General features: G+C 36.8%; 1 protein-coding gene across 5 annotated transcripts in view; it reads left to right on the forward strand.

The window, feature by feature from the left end:
- The window catches only part of LOC123865947 (protein spire), a 194,614-nt gene that overhangs the window by 125,973 nt on the left and 42,282 nt on the right, over positions 1–26,359 (forward strand). For 3 of the 5 annotated variants that reach the window (XM_045907172.1, XM_045907178.1, XM_045907197.1), the window contains exons 5-9: positions 7,929–8,135; positions 12,114–12,143; positions 12,584–12,756; positions 13,551–13,614; positions 14,516–14,630. In XM_045907172.1, the coding sequence (XP_045763128.1) occupies positions 7,929–8,135; positions 12,114–12,143; positions 12,584–12,756; positions 13,551–13,614; positions 14,516–14,630 (589 nt within the window). The remainder of the gene's footprint in view (positions 1–7,928; positions 8,136–12,113; positions 12,144–12,583; positions 12,757–13,550; positions 13,615–14,515; positions 14,631–26,359) is intronic. The other 2 variants (XM_045907188.1, XM_045907208.1) reach the window with 1 other exon arrangement.

Raw genomic sequence — 26,359 nt, forward strand, 5'->3', positions numbered from 1 at the left:
CATAAGCTAGGTGTGCCCTAAACCTTAAATTCCCTTTATGACGTGTATTGCATCATAGTCCCATAAGACAGTGATGACATCAACTTTCACTTATGTCGCCCATGAGGAAGCAACGATGGACACACGAACGGGATCTTTCACATTACAGAAAACTAAACCTTTACCATGTCTTATATCAACGACACTACTGGACTGCATTTATAATTATTTTTAGAGTTCCGTATCTCCAGATAAAAAAGGGACCCTTTCATATGATACCTCACTTGATATAGTTATCTTACTTTTGAAATCGAAAACACTAATTATTATTATTATTTGTTCATGAACACATATTAATTTTTTTTTTTTTTGATGTAACCACAAATTCACGGTTTTCCGATTTTTCCTCTACTTGCTATCTACCTGCCAAACTTCATCAACGGTCAACTGGAAGTACCCTTTAGGTTTTCTTGACAGACACGACAGACGGACAGACAGACAACACAGTGATTCTATAAGGGTTCCGTTTTTCCTTTTGAGGTACGGAACTCTAAAAATCAAAAAGTGTTATTTCTTGTAAAGATTAGACTTAGTAACATACTAGCTGATGCCCGCAGCTTCGCCCGCGTGGATTGGTCAGATCCCCTGCAGCATCAGGATTGAGGAGTTGGACTCCAAATTTTTTATGAAACAATGTCGCAAAATTCCTCTATCGATTAAAAAAGAAATGACGCTAAGCGGTTCAGAAATCTCGGAGATTTCGGTGTACATAGGTAGAAAAACACAACTCCCTTTTTGAAAGTCGGTTAAAAAAGTAGCCTATGTTACTCCCTGGTCAATTCTCTACTTGTCTGTGAAAATCCCGTCAAAATCGGTTCAGCCGTTCCCAAGATTAACCTTTTCAAACAGACAGACAGACAGACAGACAGACAAAAATTTTAAAAACGTGTGATTCGGTTATAGTATCGTTCAAATAACCATAGTTATTTCGAAATTACAGCCAGACACTCCAATTTTATTTATTAGTATATAGATATAAAGGTTCTGTTTTCAATAGTTTACACTGTGGCTTGTATGTCTGTCAGTCAGGAACGCCTGCAATTTTATGGGGTTTAGATTAGTCAATTCAATTTTCCATATTGACCAGTTTAATGGAATATAGACTCGTTAAGTGATAATAAACTTACTAGTAATGATAAGAGCTTATTTACATAGCTTTTACTGCTTTTAGCGAGCGATACAGGCTGGTTATAGAGAAAGTGTATGTATTTGAGTCATTTTGTGATAATATTAAAATGTGGTCTTATCAGAGTATATTATATTGGAATGTTATGGGCATTAATGATGCGACAGCAACCTCGTATGTTGCAATGTAGGCTTTTATTGTTTTAATCTCAATGCAGCTCGTTTAACAGGGCTCTCTCCGTCACTTACTCTATACAATCGTAGTTCCAATTTCATTTGAATATTAAGCAACCGAAGTCCATGAAATTTTCTAAAAACCATATTCCATATTCTAAAAACTAATATATGTGCCTGTGATGTTTTAGATTTTTCTAAAAATATGTAGTTTCAAAATTACAGGAGCTCAAAGATTTGTATGTGAATTTCTAAGACCGCGTAACTTTGAAACCGAATATTGGAAATCTGGAAAATCACAGGCATAGCTGATATTAGTTTCTTGAATATGTCTGCAAAATTTCATGGACTTTGGTTGCTTAATATTCAAATGAAATTGGAACTACGTTTGTATGGAGCGAGTGACGGAGAAACCCCTCTTAAGCCATTAAATATTACTTGTTTTGTATGGTGAAGGAAAAAATGCACGTTTCCTCACTGTATTTTCTAAAGACGTAAGAAGTATAGTCGAAACATCTTCAGATCAAAAATTTGATTTTATGCTTCAGTAAGATCAAAACATTTTTTCGTCTCTCGCTTTGTCTTGTTCAGGATTGTTTTTTTGAAATTTAAACTAATTCTTATAGGATCACTTCAGGAAGTTTCTTTTTTTTCAAAATTTAAGCTTTAAAAAAATAATTCTTAAAGGATCACTTCGTTGTAGGTCTGTCTGACTGCTGTCTATCTGTTGTGCCTGTCATGACCCGTCAAGGCAATCAAAACCTATAGGGTACCTACTTCCCGTTGACCTAGATTCTAGAACCATGAACTTTGGCACGTAGAAATGTCGTATACCACAAGTAAAGTGAAAAATTCGAACAGTGAATTAGGGGTTACATTGACAAAAGAAATTTTATTCCTTGTAATATGGCACGGAACCCTTCATATGTGAGATCGGCCCGCACTTGACCGATTTTTACTGTAGTTAGCTGTGTTTAAACACTGCAATCAATAAATCTAGCCAAAATAATATACAAGCTGTGAATGCGTTTTCACACGTTTCCCACGGCAATGCACAAGATTTAGCGTCGGCATATAAAACAATTCTGCCGTGTTATAATAAATTATTGTCTTTATGCCCGCTAACTTAAATTTTGCCGTAGAGAATATTTTATGGATACGTAATTGTTCTCTGTATTTTATATGGATTGTAAAACTGTAATTACAAATATTGCCGCATTGTTCTGATCAGGTACTAGACCATTAGTAATCTAATCTACATCAATATTATAAAGTTTGTAAGTTTGGATGTAGGAGGTCATTTCCGAAACTAGGTATACCTGGGTAAATCTTATATGAAAGGAAAAGTTGACTGATCTACCAACGCACAGCTCAAACTACTGGACGGATCGGGCTGGGCATGTGGATAACTATTATGACGTAGACATCCGCTAAGAAAGGACTTTTGAAAATTCAACGCCTGAGGGGGTAAACTAGGGGTTTAAAATTTGTGTAGTCCACTGGGACAAGGAGATAAACTAGTTATATAAAAATGCGGAAATATATGAAAAAGTTGGGGGCAAAAGCTAGTAAATTCATAAAGCTAAACAAGATATGTAATATACAGTTAATATTTTCGCTGATTCAATATGAAAAGATTCGAGTTTTAGATTTTCGTTACGGTACCATAATATGGTACCGATGGTATGCTATTGAAATATAGATAATAATGAGTAAATAATGACAGATACTTAGTATTTTTAGCCGACCCTGCCAATTAATTGCCGAGAACACTGAAGAAAACGGGAAAGAATACCTGCCTAGGAGGATTTACAATTTTTCGGGTTCTGTCGGCTTTAAGATTTGAAATTACGAGTTTTCATTTCTCTTAGCACATTATGCAGTATGCCAAATAATAGCCTTACGTAGGAAGAAGAATAAGAAAGTGGAACAAAAATAAAACCTCATCCGTGATAATTTATTCGATGCCAAAACTAGAATTTTTCCATAAGAATAACATGGTATTATATATTATCTTGATTATGATTCAGTCGACATGAATTAATAATGAAATATTATGATCATGGTGGAAATAAAACGACATTGATGATCGCACATCTATTCGACGCGTTCTTCAGCGTGTGCGGTAACTAATAAAGAGGGTATACGCAAGATCAACTAACTGTACTTTAGTTTTCCTTAACTGACTTAAAACATAAAAAAATTGCAGAAATCCTTTTGGAAAAACGCGTAAAACAGCGAAAAACTCAACTCCAAATAAAATAAATTGTGTGCCATTAGCCCTTACTGGGCTAATGGCACACAATTTTGGTCGTCAAAAGGGGGCTTATCTGGAAAGTTTTCAGAAGGTTATGCAAATTGGTTGGTGGTAAGGTTTTGCACATTAATTAAAAAATGTGCAAAAATGCACTTGTTTAGTTGAGGCTATTATACGATTGATAAACTCTAATGAAATATTTCAATTTGATTTCATGCGGCAAGTGCGGTGGATAGGTATAGGATATGCGTTCAGTTTCATGTTATAGTTACCATATAGACCATGAATATAGTTACGTAAACGGTCGGACGACATCAATAAATTTGAAATCGCCAACTAACTATAAACTTTAATTAGTTATTAACTTAGTTTTACATAATCCCGCAATATTTTAACAGAGGCTCGTAAACTTTCATATTGTTTCGTAAAAACTTCAAGGCGAGGTGGAAACTGTTCGGTCGGAAGTCATATTGAATGCGCGCGTACGGGTGTATGATAATACAAAGAACTACATGAAACACGTGACAACAAAGACGGCAGTAACGCGGCTCTTACACGCGTACTGCAGTAGTACCAGAGTGAACTAGAGTGAGGAAACTCTCGGTTTCGATCCTGAATCGACACCTGTCAATCTAGTCGTTCCATAAGCTTTTTCCGCCGGTAAAAATGCAATTGTGCATTCCGCACCAAAGCGGGTATGTGGGACTTACTGGCAATGCTACAGAGTACCACAGCATACCCACTAACAACCCAGCGATACCATCCGCGTCAAGTATGAGACGTCTCAGGATCCCTGGTATCGTGTGCGACTGGTCGAAACAGGTTTGCACCAAATTTCTAGGGTGGAAGAAGGCGAGCATAATGTTTCCTTTTTCTCCCTTTCTTCTTCTGCGGAGCGGGTAGGCATCAGCCAATCCACACTGGGCCGTGGTAGACTATGGCGTAAGCCCTTTCCAATCTGATAGAGAGACCCGTGCTTAGTAGTGGGCTGGCTGGCGATAAATTATAGACATACTCGTACGTAGGTTACCTTTTAAAAATCCTGATGGCCGCAGGTAAATATAAGTACTTGAAATTGTATGCATACACTGCATTGGTTGACCGTTAAAGTCACATAAGTACCTAGATTGTTAACAAACATGAGAATCTAGGTGGCGAAAGGCTAGAGTCCTAGATTTAGGAAAAAGTCAGGCTATCTGTTCTGTAATTGCTCAGTAGTTCCGCGGTAAATGTTTTATTACATTGTCGATAAACCTCTCATTTTGTTCCAAAAACGTTTTCTAAGTAGTTCTAGGGCAGTGCAGTTTTTATGAAATACCGTCATTGTTAAGTGCTTTCTTTACATAAGATGTTATGTGACACTAGTTTTACGGATTTGCGATTTCGTCATTTCATTATTTGTCCTGTTTCCTATTCTTTTTTAATTTTTTATTCTTAAAAAAAAATTAAATAAAAAAAGATCGTAGGCAGGCGCAAACGTAACTTTTTGTTGAAAACTTCATTCCTGGCATTGAAAAAAGCAGAGTGTATGCCTAGCGGACTATTTTGAAATTTCAAGTTTAAAAAAAAATTGAGATTAAAGCCATCACGAAGGACACGTAGGAAGGGCATTCCGTTTAGAAGTTGATTCTTTTGACGATTCAGCGAACTATAATCTTCTTTTCACTGACACGAGACTGATTGAGCAGTTAACAACCACTGATCGAACAGTCTGTGCGCGTTGGTTAAATGCTCAAGCTGCCCATATAAGACTGCTCTTACACTGGATGCTCAGACATCCTTCTAGGCTAGCTGTAGTCTTGTTTGTTTAAAACCTCATTACTCGTTCTCCATACTTTCATTTTTATCTTAGAATCTCCGTTGAACTCTTTTGCGGCTCTCTTAAAATAATATTTTTCTTAGCCCCGCAATATTGAAGTGTCGGGGCGCTAAAGAAAACGTTTAAGCGCAATTTTCCACTCGCTGATACTTATCTAGGCGCTGAAGTAGGTCGGCGGGTCACACTTTATCAATTCTTTAGCTAAGCTAGGGAGTAGCGATTCGATTTGGTTTCCCGTTTGTTATAAGTTTGTTGAAAGGAGATTAGGCTTTTTTAAGCTTTTTAGCTTGCAGCTTGACCAGTATCAACTCTTTGATAAACTCTTGGAATGTAATGTAAGTCCTTCTGTAGAGTAGTTCAACGAGTAATAATTTAAGAATCTAGAAGTGTGTTCAATTGCTGTTGTTTGAAAATTCATCTCTGGACGTAATCATCGATGTAAAGATTTATATACCTACTTAGCTTATTGAAAAGTAGAGGATGCCCGCGACTTCGTCCGCGTGGATTTAGGTTTATAAAGATCCCGTGGGAAATCTTTGATTTTCCGGGATAAAAAGTAGCCTATGGCCGTCCCCGGGATATAAGGTAACCCTGTACCAAATTTTGTCAGAATCGGTTAAACTGTTGGGCCGTGAAAAGGTAGCAGCCAGACAGACAGACAGAGACAGAAAGACACACTTTCGCATTTATAATATTAGTATGGATTGAGATGTCCTTCGAAGCTATCAGGTAAGTATAAGCAAATACACACAAAAACACTTAACATTTGTATATAGTGAAAGAAGTAATTTACTTCTCTACTTGTAATAGCTATTGTAAAATTCTGGTAACACAAGTGCACAATTTGGCATATATCAAACTTGAGATGAGCACGCATTCTTCAAATACTTGTCTGGAATTTGCGTGCGTGACACAGACAAGCGTGTCATTCCATTCTAATGGTTGTGTTTCTGCATGACTAATGATAACTTTGACTTGGAATACTTTAGGGTTACCACGACTTGCTTTGCTGCAATTTCTATTGGTATTTTCAGCTTTAATTTCTAGGAAATACGAAGATTCTTAGCGAGCAATTTGTGTAAAATCTACCAATAAATCTATACTAATATTATAAAGAGGAAACCTTTGTATTTTTGTATGTTTGTATTGAATAGGCTCAAAAACTACTGGACCGATTTCAAAATTTCTTTTACCATTACTTAGAGGGATTCTTCCGAATCCGTATAGGCTATATTTTATCCCGGAAAATAAAAAATAAATGTCCACCCGTGCGAATCCGGGGCGGGTCGCTAGTACATTTATAAAGCTTTATTAATTGAATCCGTTTCAATCTGACCTATAAGGTAACTATGAAAATGGGACTATCCTATTAGTTACTCCATAGTTTATACACATCCTTTGCCATACATCCACGCAGAAAAACAAGCTAATCTACAAGACTCAATATTTCGGTTGCTTTACTATTATTTTCATCCTTCCCTCGAATATGTAATTTATAAAAATATACTCTAACCACTTTTTAACCCCCGACCCAAAAAGAGGGGTGTTATAAGTTTGACGTGTGTATCTGTGTATCTGTCTGTGGCATCGTAGCTCCTAAACTAATGAACCGATTTTAATTTAGTTTTTTTTTTGTTTGAAAGGTGGCTTGATCGAGAATGTTCTTAGCTATAATTCAAGAAAATCGGTTCAACCGTTTGAAAGTTATCAGCTCTTTTCTAGTTACTGTAACCTTCACTTGTCGGGGGTGTTATAAATTTTTAATTACACTTGTTGTAGAGACCGTTATAATATCAATTAATGTCATCAATAATACGGAAAATGGGATGGAAAAACAAGCTTTTAGGAAAATACGTAGCTAGTTGCCAGCCCTAAAACAACAACAGTAGGTACTAAAGTAGCTCAAGATGTAGTGAAGCTGTGGATAAGTAGTTATGCGTGTTTCAAAAGCTCTGTAAACAGAAGCTACAGCATGTCTGAATGATTTGCGTGTTTAAACTTGAACATAGAACAAATAGTTAATGGCTTTTCTGATATGTAAACTACCACGCCACGTATTCGATATAGATTTGTAATGCAAGACGCAGGGGCAATTATTTTCATCCAATGCCTGCAGAAGAAGGGTGGCTATTTTTTCGCCTTTTAATTTCCTATCTCTAGCCAAAATAAATCTTCTTCATCTATCCTAGCTCCTATACCAAATCATCGCAGTTCTATAAAACTGATTCTTCCACATCAAGTTCATACGTATCTAGGCGGAGACTTTATCAATATAAAGATCCATAGAAAGTGCCAACAATGTAGGCACACTTTGTTTGTTAAACACGGTTCTAATTAACTATTTTCAGTAAACCATCGTGTGTAGAAGTTCATCATCGTGTGCCAGGCAATCTGGACGAAAGCCGCTAGAGTAACTAATCCCTGTAAACCGTCTTACATTGCGTTCTTTGCGATTTGCCGACCCGTAGCTATAACCATGGACCACTAATAACGATTAATGGTGTATCTTTCCAGCGATGCATATGGCACTGCGGCGGGAGCGGCGCTCGGATCGCGCGGGACACCGCCGCGGCGCACTACCGCGCGGTGTGCCGGGCGCTGGTCGCCGAGGCGCTCGAGCTGGCCTCCTTCCTCGCGCGGGTGCGCGTGGGCGGCGCGCGCGACCTGGGTGCGCACGAAGACTCCGCCATGCATCTCGACACGCTGCAGTTCTCTGACTGGGTAGGTCACCTGGAGATTGTTCTATGGGACGGAGGTGGCGGTGGCGGTCCTCGAGCTGGCATCCTTCTACGCACGACTCCGCCACGCAAATTGACACTCTATAGTTCTCTAGGTATGTGAATTGCCTTTGAGGCAACGCGGAGTCAATTCACCTGCAATCACACTGCAGTCCACAGTGCAGGAAATTGCCTCTTGGTGATTGAAAATCGCTTGAGAAAGGACAGTTTTGCTATACGCATGTCTCGTGGTCTGCCAGCCGCTGGTTATCGAGACGCTAGAGTTGGCTTTCTTCCTCGCGCTGCATGTCTCAGTCTGGGAAGGTAACTCTTGTGTTTCAAGCTGCGAGGAGAAATGAAGCTTGTTTACATTTTATGGATACGTTATGCCCACTAAATGCACTAAATGCACGGCTCGGATTGATGTATTTGACGCTCAAAGGAGTTTCAGTCCATATCATACGCCATAAAAATCTACAAACTTTGCGCGTCGTGTTTCAATTCGATGTAGGTTGAAGCAGCACCTCCATTGTGCTGCCGTGACTGTCTCTAGTTCACACGAAGCTTTAAATTTTTTAATCTACAATAATTACAATCAAATAAGAGAAGAATAATTGTCGATTGAACCTGATTCGATAAAGTAAGTGTTTGAGGATTCAACGAGCAGGCATCAAAACCAAGTAGTTTTAGGATTGGTTGGGTAGGTTCAAAGTTTTAAGAATGATTGGCGTGTTGTTTGTACCGCGTGGTCTGAGAAGTATGAGAGTCTATTTGTAAAGCGACAATTCTGTTGAGAAATTTGATTGGGCTGAGGAATTTGTATATAAAGCAGCGAATATTACAGTTGTCTTTATTAGGCCTCCGCCCATTCTAAATGTCTCGATGGTCTATCTCTGAAATTGTGAAACGAATTGTTCAATGTGATGAATGTCACAAGATTATACGTCTTGTAAGTAGAAACGTAACTTGTTTAGTAATGTTTGTTCCCCTGCAAGAATGCTCTGAGCAATTTTCAAAGGACAAAGTTAGTCATAACAGTGGAGGTGGGTGCCGGTGTCAGGTGACTCAAGGCAGGTATTTGATATGCAGTAATTAATTTTGCTGAAAGTGACAGTCGAATGGCACAGACAATTGTTTGTGTTCATTCAGTATGTAGATTGGATTTAAAGAATTGCATATCTATCAATTACCATTCGTGCAAGAGTGGGTGGTTAATACCTTAATTGAATTTTGCAAAACCTAACTAGGGACTATTTATTTTCTTATATACCGAATCGGTTTCTTATTTTCAGTGACAACATCATTATCATTATAAATGTTAGAGCCCTTTGTGAGTCCGGACCTGCCTCAGAAGATTGCTTCCTTCATATCTGTTATTTTGCGCTCGTTTTTCAACTCTTTATAGCAATCAACTTGGCGTTTTGGATAACCTTGTCCTACCATGGCCGCCGTAAACTTGGCCGACCAAAACTACGAACCTCGTTTGATTCACGTTCGTTTGCGAACTGCAATGACACGGGCTTAGGAACATGGGAAACATTCGGCTTTCGACATCTTTCAAGATCACAATACTCTTTGCAGGTTATATGGCAAAACTTACAAAAATGCTTGAATTATTGGAAAATATGGCACACGTTATGGTGCCTTCCGTCCTTAAATTGATCAAAAAGATGGACGTTATTAATTAATTACGCCTCGAGACTTAAATCAATTCAGATATTATATTTTTCACTCACAAGATTAAATCAAAATGACTCCAGTAAATCTCTTGAAGTCTTGAGTCTCTCGCTCGTTATGAGAATAGACAGATTGTACCTGTAGTAGTACCGTTGATCTAGAGTCGAGTTCTAGGTAATTTTATTTGTTATGCACCAATATTTCGCAACGGATAGTCGGGCACGCAAGCTAATTCTGATGTAAATATTAATAGCGGCGTGCTCTCTAGGAATTTCGCGTCGAATTAATTAGATTATGCGGTAACCGTGTGAACAGAGCACCTGGCGGTGGTTGCAAGTTTAATATCGTGTTGGTACGCTGAATTGGTAATTGGTTTTGTTTTGTTGACAGATTATATATAAGGGATTATTGTTTCAGAGTTGAGACACTGACCTAATAACCAAATCCAATAGATTTAGATACGGATGACACAAAAGCGTTTCCCTGCACTGATAGGAAAAGTTAAGTGGAAAAAGATTCAAAGGCATTTAGTGGCCTGTGACATACTTATAATTATGCCTCACTTGAATACTAATTTTCGCCAATAATAATGTCAAGTTGATAAGAAAACCCAAGGTAGTCTTTGAATATGATGAATCATAAATATACTTTAATGCACCACAAAACACAAAAGACAGGTCACAAAAAAGAAAACTTAAAATGTAGGTACAAAAAGGCGGTCTTATCGCTTACATTGTGTGATAGATGAGTGTTTTATTTATTATGGGGTAAGTAGGTATTGTACTTAAATAGACCTTCGACAAGTACTTATTTACTGTCGAATTTATTAGAAATAAACATTCATCTATATTCAAAGACTGCCTTGGGTTTTCTTGCTGCTTTTCTACATTATTATTGGTGAAAACTTAGTATTCAAGTGAAGAATACCTACCTACTTGTATGTCATAGCACAGGTCACTAAATGCCTATGAACCTTCTTCTATTAGACGTGGTCTTAATATTATTCTTATAAGTGCAGGGATCGCTTTTCATCATTCGGCCACTTTGACCGGTCTTCAGCGTCTGTATTTAAATCCGTTGGTTTTCATGATAGCGTGAAATTTTATTAATACTGCATTCTAATTTACATTTTGCTGAAGTCAGTTTCAATTTTGGTAAAATTACTTATTGGTACTTACTTTGACCTTGCTTGATATTCTCCAAACTTTGTAATCCTTACTAATCTTTAGTAGAATCTTTACTACAATTTCGTAGGTCAGTACCGACATTCGTTTAGTCAACGATATGGATCAATATTACTTCACCGGCTTAGGTCCAATTGCATAGTCACTGTTAAAGTTACGTTACGGTTACCTTTAAACTTTGACCACCAGTAAAGAGCAACGTGGATTGCACAATTCGGTATTCGTACTTCCATGGTCAAATTTTGGTCCAAACAAACTCTGACTTGTGGACAAAGTTTAACGACAAGCACCACGTAACTTTAACCGCCTGTCAAGTAGCTGGACCTTAAACATTATGATGCCCTGTCGTAACTAGATCACGGTACTCAATTTCATCTAATAGCTTCTACACCTAATGATAAAATGGCCACGTTATTAATTAATATGCTCCCGACATTTAAGCTGTTGCTCAAGAATCAAGATCCGTGCTCGAGACTTAAGTCACGATTTTGGTAGCAGCGATCGCGCTAAAGCACATTAACTGTCCGCAACTGACGGGTTAGATGAAGTGTGATGATGTTGGGTTGACCGCAAGCTACTATGCGACCTTTTCGTTCAAAATTATAATCTTAAATCTATTAAATTTATGGCAAATGCGCTATTAGTTTTTAAAAGGTCAGTCGCAAATGATGACCACGACTTCGTCCCCGTAGATTTAGGTTTTGACACAGACCGTCCGTATTTAGGATACAAGATACGATTATTTGTATTGTTCGTCAAAATACATTAAACGGTGAGGCCGTAAAAAGGTAAAACAGACAGACAGACAAACAGACGGATGTAACACTTTTTGCATTTAATATAATTATGAATTTTTAATATGAACGCTTTGTAGAACAATACCTATTGACATTTTTTAATGGAACCGTTGATTTTTTTCACGATCTAAGGGTTGGTTTTATAGTCATGAGACCCTATCTGAATGCCCTGTAGGAATGTAACTAAAATTTATAAGAAAAATATAAGTAAGCATTATCAAAAGTTGCTTATTTAGAGGTTTTTAAATCAAAACTAATTATTGTTAGTAGGTAGGTATTTTTTATATACTTCTTTAATAGATTTATTTATTTGTTTTATCATAGACTAACCGAAGGATTTGGAGAGCTCTGCAAGTATGTAATACTTTGAAATCCAAAAAAGTGCATTTTTTATCTTTTCCTTTTATTTTCACTGTTACATAAGCCTAGTCTAAAAAATACTAATTCAAGGTGCAGCTTCGCTAGTAAATAATTTTATATCTATACCTAGTTTTTTTAACAACTTTTTTTTTAATGTAAATAATAGGTATACCTACCTACTTAATTGCTTTTGAGTTTTTATTACAATCTCTAAATATTCGCTGAGGAATAAATTTGTTAGTTTTTGTGTAGAACGTCCTGTCGAAATGTAATGTGTTCCTCGGTTAAATATTATTATTTGACATTGAAAAATCGGGTCATAATCTTCTTTCTTGTGTTTATTTTCTATGCATGTAAAGTTTCTTAATTTTACGCCTGCTCATTTATTTATAGCAAAATACTTGCTTCAACTAATTGCATTTATATTATTTCAGGCGCGGTTCTGGGTGCAAGTCATCGGGGAACTTAGAATGGGAGTGAAGTTAAAGAAGGTTAACTATTCAAGAACGCCTATAGAATATGAGTTGACACCGTATGAAATACTCATGGATGATATTAGGTCGAGGCGGTATACGTTAAGAAAAGTCGACGGCGCGATACCTCAAAGGTACGGGTTTGAAAGAACTTTAGAATTTTTTATAGCTTTACTTAGTATTAAGAACGTGAACTCTATTTAAAGTCTATAGGAAAAACATTGGTTTCATTTGGTCTGGTGGGAGGCTTCGGCCGTGGCTAGTTATCACCCTACCGGCAAAGTCGTGCCGCCAAGTGATTTAGCGTGCCGGTACGCTGCCATGTAGACACCATTGGAGTATGAGTTTGATGAAAACTGTCATACCTTCCAGGTTAGCCCGCATTCATCTTAGACTGCATCATCGCTTATCACCAGTTGTAATTACAGTCAAAGGCACACTTGTATCTGAATGAAACAATAAAAAACACTTTCTTAATAATGATACAAGTGTAAATTAAAAATTTATAATACCCCCGACGATCCAAAGTATTTGAGTTTTCCAAAACATCATTTTCAAATAAATAATTATGTATTTAGGCAACGTCCATCTTGACAGCTTGACATTTGTCTATTGACATAATATTATGAACCTAACGGTTATCTAACCTTCTTTTCTACAAGAAAACTAGAAAAGAGCTGATAACTCTTAAACGGCTGAACCAATTTTTTTAGATTATAGCTAAGAACACTCTCGATCAAGCCACCTTTCAAACAAAAAAAACTAAATTAAAATCGGTTCATTCGTTTAGGCGCTACGATGCCACAGACAGATACACAGATACACAGATACACACGTCAAACTTATAACACCCCTCTTTTTGGGTCGGGGGTTAAAAACAACCCATTATGTTTATTTAATCGTATATTTTCTCTTTTATTTGTTTCAGTGTCAAAAAGGATGCACACGCTATGATATTGGAATTCATTAGAAGTAGACCTCCACTCAAAAAGGTGAAACAAGTTATATTATTTTCTTATACACTCCCTAATAGTAATCTTAGTAATTTGATCTAAAATTTAGCCCTCGGCAAGGAGGGCTTTCCTAAATCCTAAGACTCTTTGCTGATCCTAAGTCTTATGAACCCTTCACTTATAGGTAGCTAAGTATATCTCTCAATAACGACTCGTTACTAAACCAATATTTTTAATGATAGCTGATAGGGAGCAAAGACTTTGGCTAAGGTTCAGCACCTTATTCATATTTCAAAATCTAGGTCAAAGGGACACGTACCTTATAGGTTTCTTGACAGACAGTACGACAAACAGACAGACAAACATACAACAAATTGGTGATCCTATTGTAAGGTTACTTTTAAAAATTGATTTGAATTGTCAACAATAATATAAAATTATTAATTTATCTAATGCAGGTAGTTTGATAGAATCGATATTTGGCTCATTCGATGTCATACAATCTGTTACTAGGAGGCCAACAAGATTGAACTTGCATAAATACGGGTGTTTTGAAGGTTTTAGTTCAGTCTCCTTCTGAGATTCGGAGCGATATCGCATATTTTCGGTATTTGGATTGTGAACTGAATAATTAGATGTTGTGATAGCAATCACGCTCTAATTAAATTATTTATTTTGGCATTAGTTTGTTTAGATTAAAACTCTCGGATAACCTTACACATTAAACTTGTGTTTTTTTGTGTTGGTTTTGGAGAGGACATTCCAATAATTCGATAAAAATATTTAAATAATACCTGCTTTTCTGAGTGACGCCAATACTATAAGGGGTTATTCTTACCTTGTGAGGTACGGAAACCTAAACGGGTTGGATTACATATTTTTATTATTCCGATGATAACAAAGGAGTTAAAAAGGTAACGTGACTTTTCTTTATACCCAGGCATCAGAACGCAAGCTACCTCCACGCCGGCGGGAAGTGACTCCAAGGGAACAGCTCCTCGCTTCCATCCAGGTTGGCCGACAGCTCAGGCCGACACCCTACTCGCGGCGATTATGTGAGTACCTACTTATTAACACAGTTATAAATAGTTTTTTTTAAAGGGCAATCGCCGAGTTTCTTGCTGGATCTTTTCGGTGGAAAAGCTATTAAGATCCAGTGATAAAATCGTTGGACAATTCGTAAGCACTTTATATAAGTTTATGCTTGTTATTACGCCGGAATTGCCCATTTTTTTATGCAAACTCTTTTTTTTGTACAATGTTAAAACTTTAGGCACTTACATAAGGTTAAACAGTTCATTTGTACCAATAGTTACTTAGGTACTCGTGGGTGAAAGGCCATAATTTTATTTACCAAACTATGGAAAATTAAACAGTTCATTTGTGAGATAAATGGTATAAACTACCTAATCCCTATTGTCTTCAAAGCGGTATAAACTTAGGTACAATACATGAATGGTGACACTTGTTTACCTACATGATATTATGTTCAATTACGTACAATCATACAATATCTCAGTTTGAATACAATATTTTACTCTGTATTTAATACTATTAATAACTAGGTATTTTATTATTGTTCCAGATCCCTGCTCCTTTCCTTCCGACTTCCCCGAAACGTTCACGGCCCAACTAATCAAATTAAATTCCTAGCAACCTATATTTTCTACAGATTTTATTCTATATTTAGTTATGAATTTTTTCCATTTAAATCACAGCAAATAAAAATAAATACTAACTTATTTCAACTACACGCCTTTTGCTTTTCATTTTTGTCAGGCGTATTTATACCAATATATTTTATCTCTTACAATATGTGTGCCGATGTCTATTGTTTATGCACTGGTACATTTTCATATAATTTAAATAAATTGCTGGATTTTCCAATTGGTAATGTAATAAGCCCCGACCGCGAATGGCCCGATGAATCAAGATTGTTAGAAAGATATCCTGACTTTTTTCCTATGATAAATATCTGAACATTACTGTGCTCACTAGACCTCAAATGCTGTGCTCAGGATTCGAGCCAAAATAAGAATTATTTAAATAGCTAGATAGATAGATTTAATGGCAGGCCATAAGGAATAAAAATGAGCATTGAGTTAGGTATTTCAACTAGGGTAAGCTACGCTTTTACGCCTCTATGACATAGCTACAGATCTCTGCTCCGATAAGATTTCTGAATACCAGTCAATCAAGACGCAGCGTCTTGTCTTTTAGAGACATCTCCTTAAAAATTTGGCAATCACTTTTTTTTGTCAAAGAAGGTAGTCGAGTGTTCCAAATGCGCCATAGTATGAGAAGAAGCCCACTACACTTAAATTTGAGTCTTTGATAAGCAATAAGAGATGAATGTCGATATTCCTTAGAATGTATGATGTATGCTGATCCAGAGAAGTCTCAGAATGTTCTGTTCTGGCTTGATTTTGTAATAAGTACTGGGGAAATTTCTAAGCCGCAAAAGAAGGTTTTTTTTATAAAAGAATATTAGCCATGTTAAATGACTAATATTCCCCTTTCCTCTCCAACTAAGCGTCAGGCTTGTGCTAGGAGTAGGTACGACAATAGTGCAACGGGCGGGGTTTGAACCGTCGACCTTTCGGTTTTCAGTCCACTCCTTTAACGGTTGAGCTAGTGAGGCTCTAAAGTCTAAACCTTACAGAAACGCATAGTTGATGTCATAGAGTGGTTTATCTCATGGTTGCGTCATATCAGCCCAGCATCGCTCCAGTTTCGTAACGCATCACCGCACAATGGCCGCGTGAGATATGGCGATGGCGGGCACAATGCCACAATGAATCCTTAAACTAGGCTAATTTCGCCTTTCACCGCTTGCCAATTAATATCACTTGCTATAAATAAGAGTTAAGTGATCACCGTCTAAACCGGACCGCGCAGTTTTGGTAGGTCCCTTTTACAGGTGGGAAGACAACAAGCGAGCCTCATAGATTTCAGAGAGTTACTGCAGTTACAGTACCACCAACTTACCAACGAAACCGTACAACAAGACTTACTCCCAAGAAACACACTCGAGGACATGTAGAGTGTAGACTAACAACTGTGCATTGTAAGGCCTACATTTCCTGAAGATGCTCTGTTGTCGGTCGAGTGTGTTTTGGGGATTTGTGTGGTAGTGGTGCTTATTGCTTGCATGGTGCCTGGCTTTTCCTGTATATCCAAGAAATAAAAACCTTAATTTGCTATAATTCGCTAAAAAGGCAAATCTACATATATGGTACAACATGCAGCAAGCGACATGCACCGCCCGCCCTCCCACTGCTAAACATGTAGGAAAATCTAGCCACCAAGTAAGCCCTCAGTACCACCACGCAAGACCACACCAACCCACCAGAGCACACTCGACATACGTTTCGTTCCAACACCGGGGCATCTTCAGGAGATGTAGACCTTACAATGCACAGTTGTATGTTGTACCAAACAGATTTGCCTTTTTCAGCGGATTCCTGTAAATTAAGGTTTTTAATCCTTGGATATCACTGACTTCCGCACGGTAACGCTTGCTTCTATACAATACTTTTCCTGTATGTTTAGCAGTGGGGGGCGGGCGGTAAATATCGCATGCTGCATGTTGCACCATACAGTTTGTCCGTTTTACCGGGTTATAGCAAATTTAGCTTTTGGTTCTTTGTGTAAATAATTCGTGTTACCTAGCCTGTAAGTCGCATTCAAGCCTAGAGCGCGGGATGAAAATCTCGCGGTTACATAACGCGGCTCCGCTTGTCTGGCAGCTCCCAAACTGTTGTAGGTCAGGGCTAAGATCTTATTGATCTGACTGAGGTTCACACCACTTGTCTCCTCATATTATATGCGGTTAGCTATGTTGTAACTTGATATTTTCATTCAGAATTTCTCCTCTCGGTTTTAAGGGAAGGAAATCATTATGAGGAAATCGGCGTATTTCGGCAGAAATTAAGTACCATAGGCAGGAGTACCTTATGATCGCGACTGGACCACTTGGTTCACTCTGAGGAGTTTTGGGGATTTGACATTTTTTTTTATAGGAAACTAGAGGATGCCCGCGGCTACGCCCGCGTAGATTTCGGTTTTTTTAAATCCCGTAGGAACTCTTGAATTTTCCGGGATAAAAAGTAGTCTATGTCCTTCCCCGGGATGTATCCCAAGTCTGCACCAAATTTCATTAAAATCGGTTCAGTGGTTAGGCCGTGAAAACGTAGCAGACAGACAGACACACTTTCGCATTTATAATATTAGTAAGGATCTGACAAAACGTCTTTATTCCTAAGATAAAAGTTATTTGACGATTGAAAAATCAGCTCCCTAAGATATTCAAGCAATCAGTTAGTACTTATCCTCATTCCTGTTTTTTAACCGACTTCAAAAAAAGAAGGGGTCTCTCTATTCAACTGTATTTTTTTTTACTTTTTTATATGCAATGTGCATGTTTATCACATGACGTTGATCAGCTACCTACTAGGTACTGTTATCAGGTTAGGAAATGCCTTTGATTATGAAGTAGGCTTATGAGATAGTTTTGAAATATGAATTTAAAAATGTGGTTTATAAGTATTGTTACAGTGAATAATTGCAATATGCATTATGTATGTAAATAGGTATTTCAACGTATTAAATTCTGTAATTTTTTTTATCTACCTTTTGAGTAACGGAGGAGTTCTTATGTTGAAGTAGGACCTATTTTTATAAAGAAATAATTGATTATGCATTTTTTGGAATGTGTTGTGAGTGTAGTAATTTAGTATTATGTTTTTTTTAAATATGTAGTAGATTATTATAATTAATGCCCGCGACTTCGTAGCGTAGTTTTTGGGAATTCTTTGATTTTCCGGGATAAAGGGATTTTATGCTTCTATGATTTGGGTAAAAAAGACTTTTTCTGCTCTTCTATGTAGGAGAAGAACACAAATTCGTGAAATACATTATTAAATAGATATAATGGATACAATGTGATTCTTTATCACTTTCAAATATGTTAAAAGAACGGCCAAATACCGTTATGTGTACACCACACGCCTTACTGTTGTCATAAATGGCAAATATTTATTTGGAAAAAATATTCCAACGCTTCTCAATGTTTGTATATTTTTTTGTACAAAGATATGTACCTCGTTGGTCTGGCGGGTTGGGCCAATTAAGTTATTGGGTTATTCTGTCAAGAAATTCTCAGTTGCAGCCTTATAAAGTTGGGAAGGAAAGCCTGTAAAGCTGTTGATCCTGCGCTTGATATTTCTCCGGTCGTGTCGGCTTGCCGTGCCATCGGGTTAGAGAGAGGGAACAGAGAGTCATCTATTTGCGTACACACTTATGCACTATAATATCCCAGTTGTAGTTGGTTTAGACTGAGATGTATAGAGCGTACTTTGACTTGGCTCAGAACTAAGTTTCACTTAAAACGAAACAGATCTATGCCAGCGATATGACGCTAAAGATTGACCACAGCCGTGGTCGAAATCCCGTCGGGATGAATATGATTTTTGTACCTAAGTAGTACTACACCTACTTATGTTTTCCTAAATAATTTTATACAATTGTAATACTCAACTCATAATGCAAAAAGACAACAAGTCCAGTCAACAATGGAACGGAAAGTCGAGTAAAATGAACAAAACACGGATTGCATAAAACTGGTCTTGGAATTTGGATTGATATTCGACATCTTGGCGTCAGTCCTATATAAGTTTTTCTCCAGCGAATATGAAAGTTTACGGGTAAGTATATCTATCAACCCCAAAAGTAATATAATATCCAAACCCAATAGTAAAATGATAATAACCCAAAAGTAAAATACTTAAAAGTTTTTTCATGAATGAATACTGAAATAGGTACTGAAAATATTAATGTAGGTTTTTTGCTATTACTTCATGCCTTTATTACTTTACGATTCATACCAAATAATTAGATATTTATGCTTTTATTTAATTAGTACTTAGTAAGCACCTAAAGAAGTGCTAATCCAAACTAAAATCGTATTCTATAAAGCTGTCATAGCTAGCAGACATTAGACATTGTTTTAAACAAAAATGGGATGTGGCATGCAAAACGCTAAATTTTTTGTTCGGAATGACTCGTACTCGTTCTGTGGTAGTTTTATATAGAGGTCGTTGATTAATTTGTGATACTTGTGATGACTTATTTGTGATACTTTGAGAACCGTTGGCTGTAGGTAAGTGAAGCAAGACACGTTACAATCTCGCCTAGCACAGTCCGTGTTCGATTTTACTGCCGCGCTGTCGTGTGACACTGCCTTATGAAAAACGTTTCATATAATATACTTGACTCTAAAAATATTTGTGTTAGTCTGAAATAAGCAACTTATTTAATATTTAATAATATAATATTAATTTAATAATCATATTTAATAATCCAATATAATTTTGATATTAAATATTATTTATTATAACGCTGCATTAATTCAATTAAGTGAAGTGTTTTTACGGCTTCGTAGTTCCCAATAAATGGGATTAAGAGATCCATTGATGATCATTCGTTTTGTTGGAAAAATTGTGGTGTGCCCTTTTCTTTGGACGTGTTTTAATTGATTATATATTGAAAACATATGGACATAAGGTTGAATTTGGAAAAACTGCGTGAAAAGTGATTTGACGGCGCCAGTTGTTTATATCGAAAAAAGTTAACTAATGATGGGTGTGTACGTAATGAACACACTTGCTATGGACATAAGTCGTAAGTACTCATAAATTTTCTTTACGCCTACTTTTTAATTTCTTTCGAAGACAAGTTATCCGTTGACTGCGATCTCACCTGATGGTAATAGATAAAGTAGATAATCGATGGAAAAGTTAAGGCACTTTTTACCCCTAATCGGCTTACACGCAGCATCGTATATCTATGGCTTTGCCGGTAAGGTGGTAACTAGCAACGGCCGAAGCCCGAAGCATCCCACCAAGTTTGGTCAAACTTGAATTAGTAAAATTATAGAAACACCCTAAGTACACAGCTGAGAATTGAACCCGGGACCTTAAATACCACAGCGTCTACCACTGCATCGGTCAACAAACTAGCACCAACTAAAACTATCACTTTCCACGATGATGTAAATATTGATACCTAGACGCTAGGCAATCTAGATAATTTCATCACAAATTGCTCATTTTTCCCTAGTCTACTTATTTCACTGATCGCATCAACAACCCAACCAGTTTTTATTTTTACTCGCTTCACACTAAGCTGCTATCATGGCTATCATACTGAAAGATAATAATCGAAACAGCTAGGTTAGACATTCTAAGAGATCATATTGTTATGATATAGTTCAAACAGTTAGGGAACTTGTAACCTAAACAATACGTCGAGGATTTCACGTCTTCCATAGCCTAAACACATATCTTAGATTCAGGATCAAACTGAGTTACCTCACTCTAGTTCGCTGGTTTTGCTCCAACTTACGGAAAATGCTCGGAAAATTATTCCGTTTTCAACTTGTGCAGAAATTGTAATTTAAAGCCTAAATAATTCTCAAAACTCAAGTAGATGAGAATATAATGTTAGGGTTTAAATCCTGTGGGTGATGGACACGGGGTGGTCCGTCGCTCACAGTGTGGTCTTCGGGTTGGTTGGCGTGCAGTGGTTCCGGCATGCCTCTAACGGTATTTGGGGGCACGTAGTGTCCCAGTGGTGGGTCTGCTGAGGCGGACATCCGCTGGCAGAGTAACGAGGTGTTTTCGGTCCCTTGTGCTCCGTCATCAGCGGTGGGATGGAACTTCGTGAGGTTTTTAGTCGGTAGGAGTCCGATGTTACCACTGTGCTCCCCCGTGGTCGGTGGTATCCATGACAGATTTTCCTCACGAGAACAAAAAAAAGGCCTTTATACGATAGGCTCAGTCATGATCCATGAGTGATGAATATGTTGCAGCAGATCCAGATATTTGTCATGCAACCATTAGTCGTTCAATTAGACGAAGGTTATCGTCAGCCAAAAACTGAAAGGCAAAACTTATTTAATACCTAAAATCTAAATGATTAAACTCATCTCAGTAGTCGGAACATGCAGTGAAATTATTTTCAGCAGCAGCTGTTGATTGCGTGGATTGAGCCTGATAAGAAAAGTGTGTTTGTTCGAGTAATAAATTAAACAACATACGGCTAGGTATTCAAAAATGTACTCTTTGCTTATAGGCTAAAGTTGATAATTGCTTTTATTAATGTAATAACTATTAGGATAATAATATGCAGAGCTATAATAGAATGTTCTGCGTTTATGTTTTGAAAACTGTAGGGTTCGCAAATTCTTATTTAGGTTCACTGGTTCACTATGGGCTCCTTTTATAATGTTTTACTTTCTAAGGTTATCTGAATATAGGGTCATCCCTGAATTCTCGTGGGGAGAACTCAAAAGACACCGAGCGAAGATCGGTTAAGCTAGGATGGGTAGGAAGGGGAATTATTGCCGTTAGGCCTGTTAAGTGTCCCCTCTAAAATACCTAGTATCTACTACTAAATTTAACATAATAATTTACTAACACTTCCGAATATATCCTAAGGAGGTCGCTATTTATAAAATCGTTAATTGATTTTGCATATTAATAGACGTATTTTCCAATTAAGCGTGTATTTTAATTTTTTCTTGTATTGTATTGAATTCTTGGAATGAAAAATGTATGACGTATACTAATATCTATAGACAATGCTATATAGGTATCTACTGTGAAGCAAGCGAGAAACATGTTATGCAAGATCTCGAGATTGCGAATGGAAGTAGGAATGGGAATGATTTTATCTGCTCTTTATCTCTTTGATACCTGCCTGCCTACGTGACTTTTACATGAGTATAACACACCGAGAAGTGTACCACATTGCAAAACAGGTACTAAGTAAATTGCATTCCTTCTTTTTACCTTCTTGGCAGGCTTCCGCACTTAAACTTCTGTTAGTGGAGCGTACAGTGCCTCTCCTCGTCCACCGTTCGTTCGTCACACTAGCTATCCAAGTTTGCACCAGAAGCCAAGTAGATAGCTCAATACTATTATAAAATATTAAAAACCATACTTATTAAATAAACTAAACTGGCCGGATGAAATCTACTATACCTACTAGTACTGACCTACTTTCATAGTAATGGTGAAATCGTACCAATGCTGCGGTATTGTTTCCCGGAATCCAGAACGATCTCGTGTAAATTGTAATAGATTGTGATGTAATACGTACCTGTATGAAGCCATACTCTTAAGAATATGAATGTTCAAAGTTCCTGTTGAAAAAGTTATGAAGATGCAGTCAATCGATGACTAACGTTCAGGTCAAGCGCACTCCTGAGTAAATAAAGAAATCGTTACGACCCGAATTAAAGTTATGCTGTGGCCTTAGTGTAGTGTAGGCACATAACGGTTTTAAGATGTGTCAATACTACAGATCAAAATATTTAATGAATTTTTAGGGTTCCGTACCTCAAAAGGAAAAACGGAACCCTTATAGGATCACTTTGTTGTCTGTCTGTCTGTCTGTCCGTCGTGTCTGTCAAGAAACCTATAGATATAAGTAGCCTATCTTTCTTTGCGAGAATGATCTCTGCACCAAATTTCGCCAAAATCGGTTAACTGGATGAGATATATCCAAATATAACAGACAGACACATTTTCGCACGTGTAAGTAAATAAAGTTATCAAAATCTTCGTGACAAAAGATCATTTAGCATTTTGTTTGCTATTTTATTTTTTGAAACCGTTTCATTTTAGTATGCTTTCTTTCACAAGTAGGTACCTAAGTTGATTGTTTCTGCACTGGTTCCGTTATTATGATATTATAATACACCTAATTCAAAAAAGGAGGCTATCAATTTGGTGCGTTCGCTGTACTCTTAACGAAGTCATTCACCGAATAAAATACATGAAAAGAAAATTCGTTGATGATATAGGCAGTTCTTTTTTAATGTTGACAATGTTGCGTGGATAATATTGTAACTGTATGATTTGAAAAAAAGCGAGTTGCCGGCTCTTCTAAGTGGAATTTTCTTTCCGAACTGGTGGTAAGATCACAGACGTATCCTATATGAAAGAAATTTTTGATTTAATATACTCATCCGGTAGGTAGCTTCACTGAAAACTTTGAAAATCATCAAAAAAATACGTCACGGTCGATTCGTGTACTTTATAATATTGTCGCTAGTTTATTAAGTTTGGAATGTTTATGATCCTTTTACATCGCCTCTAGACTGTAATGACTGTACCTGATGAGTTATGATTATAACGGTTTTTTAATGTCCACTTTTTTGTCCTCCGACATGATGATCGGAGACCTTTTTTAGCTGACATGGCTTCCTTTAATTTTTTTCATTTTTTGCCTTGCTCTGTTGGGTGAGAATGAACAGCTATGTTATGATTATAACGATAATGCTCCAATTTTCTTTTAACAAATTTAAAAACAAAGGTCCTTACATTTCTTTTTAAAAAAGAGCTATTTTCTGAGTAATACCTACGGTAAGTAGACCGTAAGGTTTGTAATAAGATAAGGGATCTGTTTCGTTTGGATTTCCCAACGGAGCCAGGGAAAGTGGCACACATCGTCCCTTACTCATCGTACCTACCACCAGCCCGAGCATAACCAGTGAGACATATCTCTCCAGTCACCAATATTGCTAACTTAGTGCTTTCGGCACTAGATCTAATGAATTTTTTGATATTAAAATCGAATTACAAGCGCAGAAGCTTGTAATTCGATTTTAATACCTAGTGCATAATATAGCCTTTTTTAAAAAATGTCATTAATGACACTGATCAATGATCATATATTATGTATATCTAAGTATTTTAAGATTTATAGGCCGCGCTTACACTAACAATCATTCAATTAGAACATGCGTCTGAAGCCTTCTCGTATCTTAAGTAAGTATGTATAAGGATTTGCAGCAGGAAGCCTAGCTCTACAGGAATAGGTACACAGTAACAAGTAAATAGTAACAGAGACGTACGAATTTTCTTTTTCAAAGGGGAAAGAAATCCCGTATTGTATTGCTGTTCTAAATATTTCAACAATTTAGCGCTATTTCAAACTCAGCTCTTTTTTTTTAAAATTAGGTCTTTCTCTGTTTCTCTAGATTTTCGAAGTTGATGGTTCAATGCATTTCGTGGAAACCAGGTCGCAACACTGCATGTCTTTCGCGATTTTTCAACCCTTCGTCGATGAAAACTCGCGACATAGCTTTCTCATAACGGTTGTGCTTGGGATACAAACATACCATACGACTAACGAGTACCTACGTTGTAACCTGTAGAGTGTAGACCTATGCTGGTCGCTTGGCTACCTTTTGCAATGCGGACCTAAGATCTTTCCCTTTCACGTCGAATGCGCGCTGCGACCTTGATAATTTGCAAGTACCTTTAAAGTACTATCTCCTTGTATTTGAACCCTTTGGTTAGAAATAGTACAATTGCACCTAAGTAATATGTACAATTTCACAACAGAGATTCAAAATTATTTTCTTTTATTTAAATACATATTAAGTACATTATGTTTCCGCCCTTAACTTTACTTACATGAATTTAAAACAACCCTTCAGTATTTTTATATGGATAATGGATTCATTTTCTTGAAATAAGTAGTTACTTTTATTAATATTTATTTAATTTAACTTCAAATAAGAAATTAATAGTTTCCTTGATAAAAACAGTGTAATATGATGCGACTGCAGGAAATTCCAAACAAAGGAAATCCATTGAAGGCTATATTGTAAGGTAAATAGTATAAACGCACTACTAGGGTTTCCATGAAAGAATGCCGTGTGGTGTGACCCACATACGTCAGCAGTGCAAGTATTATGTAGATTGTATTACTATTTATTACAAGAAAGTAGGTAGGTTTGTGTAGATGTTAAATTTTTGATACATATCAAAAACTAGAGGATCCCCGCGGCTTCGCCCGCGTTGACTTCGGTTTTTTTGAATCCCGTAGGAACTCTTCAATTTTCCGGAATAAAAAGTAGCCTATGTCCTTCCCCGGGATGTATCCCAAGTCTGTACCTTTCATTAAAATCGGTTCAGTGGTTGGGCCGTGAACACGTAGCAGACAGAATGACAGACACACTTTCGCATTTATAATATTAGTATGGATAGTATGGATAATATTAGTATGGATTGTGGAACCAACAGGGATTGAACCTATGTCCTGTCGCGGCCTTGGGTTGCCTTTAGTTCGTTTAGAAGACGCGCGGTCCCTTCACTCACTGCCGATGACGAAATTATAACGAAGATATTTTATTTTGGAATTTTCTTCAATTTAATAAAATTATAAAATTTATGTGTTTTTATTTTCAAATTGTCCTGGCATTGGTAATATATTATTACACTAATACCTAATACTTTTTGAAGGTACGTACTCGTATCTATAGTTTTTCTGAGTATTTTTCGTTAGATTTTATAGCGTAAAAATCCTTTTTTCTTCATCAGTCCATAGTTAGTTAAATAAGCAGGCTAAACCATTTCATTTTTCAAAACTTCATTATTTTACCTGTTAAGCTACTTATATAGTTTCGTCCAAGCCTTTCCTACAAGCTTTTGGAATTAGTTGAATTAGTTATACCGGGGTGTACCTAATAGAGCTATTTTTTTTTTAAATATTTTGAGACCAAGACTTTTGTGTGTAGTTGCTATTTCAAACTTTAATTAATTAAAGATTACGGATAGCCACTTTCGTTAAGATAATTTCTAAAATATGGAAACGATTTTTTTATATAACTACACGAAAGTGAGGTTTGGCATTTTCGTTACAGATAACATTATAATTATTCTGTTTGCAGTAATTACTGAGGTGTTTATTATTATAATGGACTATTTAC

This window comes from Maniola jurtina, chromosome 1 (assembly GCF_905333055.1).
Source record: "Maniola jurtina chromosome 1, ilManJurt1.1, whole genome shotgun sequence".
NCBI lineage: Eukaryota > Metazoa > Arthropoda > Insecta > Lepidoptera > Nymphalidae > Maniola > Maniola jurtina.